This window comes from Centroberyx affinis, unplaced genomic scaffold (genome assembly GCF_046629955.1).
Source record: "Centroberyx affinis isolate AG114_WGS23_722 - 3 ecotype Tasmania unplaced genomic scaffold, CSIRO-AGI_Caff_v1 ptg000525l_1, whole genome shotgun sequence".
Lineage (NCBI taxonomy): Eukaryota > Metazoa > Chordata > Actinopteri > Beryciformes > Berycidae > Centroberyx > Centroberyx affinis.
Window position 1 is genome coordinate 144214 of NW_027279174.1, and position 9349 is coordinate 153562.

Here is a 9349-nt window from a genome sequence, read left to right on the forward strand (position 1 = left end):
CCCAGGTCAACGCGTCTCCCCGGAGAAGACTCATGACAAAGGCTGTCTTGGCTCCATCCGTGGAGTAAGAGAGGGGCTGCTGTTGAAAAATTAAATCACACTGGAACAGGAACGAGCGACACAACCCCACGTTGCCATCATACCGGTCCGGAGGGGGAACCCATGGTTCCTTAACAGAGGATGGTGTAAGAGCGGCTGGGGGCGGAGAGGAAACTACAGCTAACGAGCCAAGCTGGTTCTGGAGACTGGCCACTGTTCCGGAGAGCTCACGAATGCCGTCCACAACCTCCCGCAGAGTTTGGCAGTGCTGACCAAGGAGGCTTCCCTGGGCGGCTACTGCCTGGCAGACCGAATCCAAGTCCGCTGGGTTCATGATGGCCGGATCGTACTGTCACGAATCTAGGCTGAACCCAAATGCAGACCAGGACAAGCAGGTAGGTCAGAATAACACGTCTTTATTTACAGCTTGCAGTGATGATGAGTGAATGTCTGGCAGTAGAGCTGGGACCTTGTGGAGGGTGAGTCCGTGGTGTTGGCAGCAAGGTGAAGGTGGTTCCCAGGATGGAGCAGGTAGACAACCGGTGTTTCTGAAGACAGGGAAAACAGGCGTGATGTAGCTGGCAAAACAGGCAGACTAGCAACAAAGCTGGCAAACAGATTAACTAGAGAGCTGGAAGTGTGCACAACAACAAACCGTGTATAGCACAACGATCCGGCAGTGACTGGTTCTCTCAGCAGCGTCTTTATACTGGAGTGAGGAGTGGTGATTTCTTGATCCGGGACAGGTGTGCTGATTGCAGATGAAAACCAGGTGTGGAGAGAGCAGGCAAGGAAAAAAGGGGAAGCAAAAAACTAGACAGACAAAAATACACCAGCAGGTGTCATGGAGGCTGGATTTTGACAAAAATATTGTTAATAGCATATACATGTTTAAATATTTATACTGCACAAATAAATTATCATTATAAATCAACAATCAAATAGGTGAACAGATTCTAAATTTAGGCTTGTAATTACATCAAATGTTCAAATATAAAACATATTTAAAAAAAAATATTGATAATATTGATGTAGAACCAAATCCAACAATATGTAAATATTCTACACACTCAACTATGTAAAATTCTGTTATCTAAACTATATCTGTAGCTTATTAGCTCTTTACACTAAAATATTATTTGACTACAAATTATTTGGAACGTTGTTTCAAGATGGCGGAAAGTGCGTGTCGAAGCTTGGCAGCTTCTGGTTTTAGCCGGCCTCGATTAAAACCTATTATTTATGAGACTGTTGATGGCAAAGTTATTGTAGAGGATGAGGTTCTTAACTTCCTCGCGGTTAAAATAAAAACGATGAGTCAGGACGAACTAGTCCTAGTAGCCTCGAACACCTTTGACTCCAAGTGGATTGAGTCTTCAAGAAAGGTGTTGTTTGAACTTTGCCCTGATACTAAGCAACGGTGCATGGCCTTTAAAGGCAACCAGAAGGATGTCAATAATATTAAAAGTTGCCTAAATGTTAAACGAGTCTGGAGAAAACATCCCCCGATTCGTCTCCCACTACCTGGATGAGCTGCCGCCTGTGACGTTTAACAACTTGGATGTCTCAAACCTGCTCTGCAAGATGGAGCGTCTGCACAGTGAGGTTTGCGCACTAAGGCACGCAGTAAAACTTCAGGCTGATATCGGCGAGGACCTGCGTACTGTTACTATGACCATTGATCGCAGGGTTGACGTTATGGAGCGTCATTTGGAGCCGAGTTGTGGCAGAAGGCATAGCCTGGATATATCAAGTGACGCTGGAATCGCTTGCAGGAGCGCACCATTAGGAGCCTCTGCTGTGGATAATGGCGTGGCGTTGGTTGTGGCTGCGAGCATCCCTGGCTATTCTGTTGTCGGTGAATCCACCTGTGATGCCCCGGCTTCTGCATCTCGTACGGAGTTGGCCCCGGGCGTTGGTGTCGAGGCAGGTGCGGGGGCCTTCACTGTGAGTGCATGTGTGAGCCCTGGAGGGACTGCGGCATTGCCTAACGCACCTAAATGGAGCTATGTTGTTAAACAGGGCCGACATATGAGGAATCATACCGAGGGCCAGTCTGTCCTGTCAAAACAGCGTGCTGTCAAACCTGAGCAGAGGATGCCTAAGCCTATTGTTGGCACTGGTGCGCAAGGAAATATAAAAGTGGTTTGAACGAAGTTTGCAAGTGTTTTTGCTACCAAATTCTCACCAGACCTTGATGCAGAGACGTTGTCTAACTATCTTAAAGAAAAGCTTGGCTGTGACGTTAACTGTCAATGTATTGTCACTGGGCGCAACAGATAAAGCTCATTTAAAGTGTGTGTTGAATGCAATGACGTTGTGGAGATGTATAACCCGGAGTTCTGGCCTGAAGGCTCTGTTGTGCGGCGATATTTTGAGCCACACAAGGCGGGAGTTACGGGGTCTAGGAGAGCTATTTCTACACTTGGCGCAATTGTGCCGATTGGAGCTACAGCTGCACTGACCACTTAAATTCTTATATGCGTGTTGGATCTCACAACTGTCGGGGGCTGTGCGTTGGCAACAGCGCAGGAGACAGGGCCCGACGTATAGTTGTTGGCAACCTGTTGCAAAACTGTGACATTTTATGTTTATGTAAGGCAGTAGCCTAAATGAGCCACTAGGTGTCACTGTTGCGCTGTCTATTCCCCTGAGAAATTAGCAATTATCGCTGTTTGTCCTTTACAGGACACCGTAGTTCTTAAATACGTTCCGTGTGGGACACCATCTTGTTCAAAGTTTACTTTCACTACTTCATAAGGTAAGCAGTGTTAATGGCGACCTACATCATCCTAAAATATCCGAACTAAAAACACCCATCTAGTCAATCTGTTCGACTAATGTGTTAATTAAGATGTTGACTTACACTTTGGTGTGGGTTTGAGAAGTGAGCGCTTGTGTTTTGTATGTAAATATGGGCCGTAATGTTGGCTAGCTTGCTGTGTACAAGTACAGTGCCCATTCATTTTCATTTGCCCATGTCATTTAATTAATTTTCACACTAAGTCATATGTTAAGAATGCCTTATTCAATTTAAACGTGCAGTAATTTGTTATTTTCAGTGTTAGATTATTATTTTGCACATTTATTGTTGTACTAGAACATATTTTCTAAAAAAAGGTTACTTTCACTACTTCGTAAGGTTATGGAGCCAGCAGGCAGTGTAATGGACCAGCAGCAGAGATGAAAGTTGTCGTTGTGAGCCAATAAAGTGCTACCAGGTCTCAACCACAATCCAGAACTCCTGTGTCTGGTGCTTCCTTCTCTCCGCACAACACCCCATCACACATCAAGAAACACAACGCAGAGTTCCAGGGTGTGTAGAGAGGCTCCAGCACGCGTGGGTTACATTTACAAGAAACTTTTTTACCTAAACAGGATTTGGGAAAATTGAACTCTTTTAATGACAATTTCATAACACACAAATTCCTTACTCAAGTAAAAGTGAAATACTAAATCTAAAAATATACTCTGGTAGAAGTTGAAGTACCATTTCAAATCCTTTACTCAAGTCAAAGTGTAAAAGTACATGGTCTTAAATTAATTTACTTAAAGTAAAGAAGTAAAAGTCGTTCTCCAAAATTCATTTCTAATGTTCTAAACTGGTTTTCTGTTGAGCGTTCCTCTGAATCCCAGATGAGAAAGAGTCTGCAGCTCAAATCACAAACGTTAATTCTAGCAGCTGAATTCATTCATTTATTGATATTTATTTATTTATATTGATTTACTTATATATTAATTGAATTTAACCAGATGACCAAATTTTGAGTTAGCCAATTCGTTTTCTGCTATATAGTAGGCGGTTTTGAGAAGCCCCTTCGTTTCCTCCTCACACTGCAACTGCGCAACTTCAATAGCATGAGCCATCACATTCTTTGCTGAATCTGCCTCACACTTTCTTTTCAAGGCTGCTGTATGGGAAACGCCATCTGAGTGGCGACTTAAAATTGACGTTTGTAACATCGACTGGTAAAAGGCGCAACGTTACATTTTACAAATCAAGCAGCTCATTTCACCGTTGTTATGTTCGAGCCACGGATATAGTCTGAGCCAGTTAGCCTGAAACTTATCTTTGGACTGCTGCTTCTTAGTAACGTTACCGTTACCTGTCTGAGGATCCAGAGGATTAACATTGTTAACGTTGACATCACTGGTACTGCCGTTTGCGCTAGTCCTTTCGGGGTCCGGTGTTTTTTTTCTGAGCGGGTTTCCCTTCAGATGATGTAGATTTACGTTTTAGCCAGTGGTCCATGTTTGCATGCCTTCAAGTTCACATCATTGAAACCTGTCTGTATATGCTAGCGAGAGATGCTGCAACAGCAGAGGGGCTCGTAGCCTTGTAAAGAGAGGGAGAGAGAGCGCGCCAAGTCAAAGATGCTGTTGTCAGCGGAAGTCAGGTTGTTTCTTGACTTAATCCAAGAGGTTAGGTGGTGTAGAAATGCAGGAAATCTTCCAACTTTGCTCCCCCATTTTAAAACATAATCAAGCGCCCATGGAACCAATGATGGTGTCAATCACTCTCTTCAATAAATTCAATAAGTGAAAATAAACTAGAGCTGCAACGATTAATTGATTAATCGATTAGTTGTCAACTATTAAATTAATCGCCAACTATTTTGATAATCAAGTAATCGGTTTGAGTAATTTTTTAAGAAAAATAAGTTAAAATTCTCTGATTCCAGCTTCTTAAATGTGAATATTTTCTGGTTTCTTTCCTCCTCTATGACAGTAAACTGAATATCTTTGGGTTGTGGACAAAACAAGACATTTGAGGACGTCATCTTGGGCTTTGGGAAACACTGATCCACATTTTTCACCATTTTCTGACATTTTATAGACCAAACAACTAATTGATTAATCAAGAAAATAATCGCAGATTAATCGACAATAAAAATAATCGTTAGTTGCAGCCCTAAAATACACAATATTAACTCAGTCTCTTGTTTACTCAAAATAAATTGGAACCAAATCTCAGTCTGAGGAGCTGAGATGAACAGAGTATAGACACTGGGAAGACTCTCTGGATGGCAGGGAACTGGAGGAGATCCTACCACTGTCACTCCTTTGGTGCGTGCGGCAGGTGTCAATGTGCTCTCGGCAACATTCAATCAGCCCCTGGATACCGCCGATCTTCAAGGCCAGATGAGATGCTATCTCATAATTATGAGATACTAAGTCATAATTATGAGATACTATCTCATAATTATGAGATACTAAGTCATATTTGTGAGATAGTATCTCATAATTATGAGATGCTAAATCAATATTATGAGATGCTATCTCATAATTATGAGATACTAAGTCATATTTGTGAGATAGTATCTCATAATTATGAGATGCTAAATCAATATTATGAGATGCTATCTCATAATTATGAGATACTAAGTCATATTTGTGAGATAGTATCTCATAATTATGAGATGCTAAATCAATATTATGAGATGCTATCTCATAATTATGAGATACTAAGTCATAATTATGAGATACTATCTCATAATTATGAGATACTAAGTCATATTTGTGAGATAGTATCTCATAATTATGAGATGCTAAATCAATATTATGAGATGCTATCTCATAATTATGAGATACTAAGTCATAATTATGATACTATCTCATAATTATGAGATACTAAGTCATATTTGTGAGATAGTATCTCATAATTATGAGATGCTAAATCAATATTATGAGATGCTAAATCAATATGAGATGCTAAATCAATATTATGAGATGCTATCTCATAATTATGAGATACTAAGTCATAATTATGAGATAGTATCTCATAATTATGACTTAGCATCTCAGAATTATGAGATAGTATCTTATAAATATGACACTCAAGGCCACTTTATTAGGAGCACCTGCTTGTTAACACAAATATCATCCAAACAGTGAATCATGTGACTGCAACTCAATATATAAAGCATGTCATACAGTCTCTAGAGTTTACAGAGAATGGTGTAATAAACAAAAACATCCAGTGAGCAGCAGTTCCAAAAACACCTTGTTAATGAAAGAGGTCAGAGGTCAGAGGAGAATGGACAGACTGGTTCAAGATAACAGAAAGGCCACAAATGCTCCAATAACAGTCTTTAAAACAGTAGAGTGCAGAAGGGCATCTTCTGCAGTTGTTGGCCCTTATGATAAATATGATAATTGTGGGACATGTAACCTTCAGTGGGAGGAAAATCTGGCAAAGCAAGTCTGGCAGCCGGTGACATTTCTCTGTAGGTACGTTTATCTTAGCTATTAGCCTTTATGCACGGACCTTCGCTAGGTTTGTCCTTTGGAGCCTCTGTAGTCCAGCAGCTTTTGCTGTGGTGTATTTATAAATGTGTTGTGGTTTCTGTCACCCTCTAGTGGTCGGAAAATCGCTTAGTGCAGCTTTAAAATGTATTTACAATGTACTTACATGTTTATCTGTTATAAAAGAGCGTTATATCATTATATATGGATTTCTGTTACATTGCTCAAATAAAGATAATTGAAAGAAAAAGTGCAGTTTCAGTTATGTGCATTTGGTGAAAACGAGACTGAAAATTATCAGATGTTTCTCTCAACCAATTCAAGTAGTTGATCGGTAATCAAGTTTTCATTGTGGCAATAAAAGGTAACATTTAGGTGGGTCTGCACAATTGCCGATTTAAAAAAGTCAGGTACATGACCAGAGATTAGGGATTAAGTTACAGTGGACAGCAGACGAGGGCCAATTGTTCCTAGGATCTCTTTAAGGAACTGTGAGGATATTACATCCAGGGAACTAGAGGATACTTGCATAGGAGACACAGTGTCTATAAAGTTTTGCTGAGAAATTGGAGAAAACTGAGTTAAAAGGTCAGCACACAGGGAATGTAGGTAGAGATGGGTACTAGTCCTTAGTGCAGGTGGCTGAAGGAGGGGTGAGATATACAAGGTGATCCATACTGAACAGAAACCTGGAATTAAGTTTGTTTGCAGTAATTGACTCTCGCATATTTAATTTTTTCATTTAGCGAGGTCAATAACTCCATCATATAAATAATGAAAATGGAGTTTTGTTTTTTTCCACCTATGCTCAGCGCTTTTGTATTCACTTTTTAGGCAGCAAATGCCATCATTGATCCACGGGGATGACTACCAATGGTACTAGCCCAGTTTTGAGCAGGACAATAGCATATGATGCTGAAGAGCATTTATCATTGAAGGAGCTCACCATATCATTGATGTGAGAGAAATTCGGTATTGAGCCTAAATTCCCCTTACAAAAATGTGATGCATTCATGATCATAATCAATAGTCAATGTTATTTATTGGTATGCGTTGGAAAAAAATATCTCGATATGTCAAAACACAGACAAAACACTGATGGAAAGATATCCTGTCCTTTGACTGAAAAAACAGTGGGTAAATACAAACTAAACAATTTTGTGTAAAACATAAACAGCAGCTTGTAATATCTGTATCCATCCCCAGATATATCTGCAAAAAAATTCACAATTGTATGATTTTCCTTCTTACAATTTTGTTTATACTACGCCAGATCTCTTGTGTTTTAATACCATAAATTATTGGATGCAGTAAAGGAGGAATGACAAAAAAATGCATAGATATAAATATATTCACTGCTGTTGGAAGATGAAGATTTAAATGATGGTAAATCACACCAAAGAAAGTGGCTACAGAGAAATTAATAAATGTCACTAGATGAGAAGTGCATGTGCGTAATGCTTTCTTTTGAGACTCCTTTGAGGTTTTAAGGCTGACCATTAAAATATGGACATATGAAAGAACAACTAGAAGGAAAGGTAGAATAATCAGACAGGTGGCTAAGAGTAGACCATACACAGTGAGAAAAGTGCTTTTCACACAGGAAAGATTCACAACTGCACGGCTATTACATAAAAGCTTATCAATTGTGTGTTTGCACAGTTGAATTCTTGAAATCATATATACCTGGAATGCTGACAATGAGCATGGAATTAAATATACAACTGCCAGTAAAAGCTTGACTTTAGTAGGTGTCATTATGGTGTGGTACTGCAAGGGCTTACAAATAGAAACATATCTGTCATAGGCCATCAGAGCTAAGATGCCATAAACCCAGCAGCCATAGACACTGGTGAAAAATACTTGTGTTAAACATCCTTCAAGAGAACTTTCCTGCTTTTCCATGAGAAGATATTTCATGATAGTTGGACAGACAGATGAACTACCTATCACCCCACTTATGGCCAAGTTGACCAAAAGGATATACATAGGTCTGTGAAGGCTCGACTCAATACAAATAACCAGCACAAGAAAAAGGTTAATACACAATATTGACATGTACAGAACAAAGATGAATATGAAAAATGCTAAATTATATGGACCAGGTGGTCCATATACTGTGAAGATGACAGTGACTGTGGAAACAGAATTGTTCATAGTGGGACATTAAAACTGTCACTCCATTATACAAACAAACATTGATAACAGCAGTAATCTCAAACAATTCATTTAGAGCACAGATAACTGACATTTCCATCCACCAGCCAAAGTGACTGATGGATTCCAAAATATACAAGTCTGTTTCACTGGTTTACCAACCTATTCTCATTGTCACGATGCAGAAAAAAAAACTCTAGAAGATTGTTGGTTACCTGCTAAATTGGCTGGTAAAATAGACAAATTTACCAGCCACAGCCAAAATGTATCAGCATTTGTCTGTTGACTGGTGTTAATTTCCCAGTCTGTGTATTTACCAAATGTTGTGATTTATTTGAATATAGGTTTGATCCAGACCCCCCCCCCCTCCTCCTCCTCCTCCTCCTTCTCCTCCTCCTATGAACTTGGATCAGGTATTTCCTTTTTATAGAGAAGCGATTTCTATCCTTGGCCTTTTTCCTTTGGGTTCCTGACATCAGAATATCATTTAGTTATTCAGTAACAAACTTACTGGATACACAGTAATTAGCTTGACAAAATCAGCCCAGGTTAATGTCAGTTAAAGAAATAAACAAAAGAAAGAACAATGTTTATACAACAAACTATCAAGTATCTTGTTGTTGGTACATTAGTTAACACCAACCAGTGACTCATGTGCTTAGTAATGTTGCTCTTTTGCATTTTTGCACTGGACTGTTTGGGTCTCAAGGACTGGAGTTGGATGTGGCTGAGGGTGATGGTCCTGTTGGAACAGAAACTGTGGCACCAATCTAAGGTCGTTGCTTCTATGAAGCAGGTTCTCCTCCAGAATGTGCCTATATTTGTCTCCATTCATTGTTTCAAGTCGGAAACTCAGACTTAAGTGCTGTGGACAAATCGCAAATTATTTGAAAATTATGTTCCTCCA

At 39.8% G+C, this 9349-nt stretch overlaps 1 protein-coding gene across 1 annotated transcript; it reads right to left on the reverse strand.

Moving 5' to 3' along the window:
• Nucleotides 1-7509: 7509 nt before the first annotated feature.
• On the reverse strand, nucleotides 7510-8442 carry LOC139642811 (olfactory receptor 52K1-like). The gene has a single exon (XM_071517838.1). The coding sequence runs from the start codon at nucleotides 8440-8442 to the stop codon at nucleotides 7510-7512; it is 933 nt and encodes a 310-aa protein (XP_071373939.1).
• Nucleotides 8443-9349: the final 907 nt, after the last annotated feature.

Bases quoted from the DNA above. Each gene is read 5' to 3' on its own strand.
- LOC139642811 (XM_071517838.1), bottom strand. From the start codon at position 8,442: ATGAACAATTCTGTTTCCACAGTCACTGTCATCTTCACAGTATATGGA.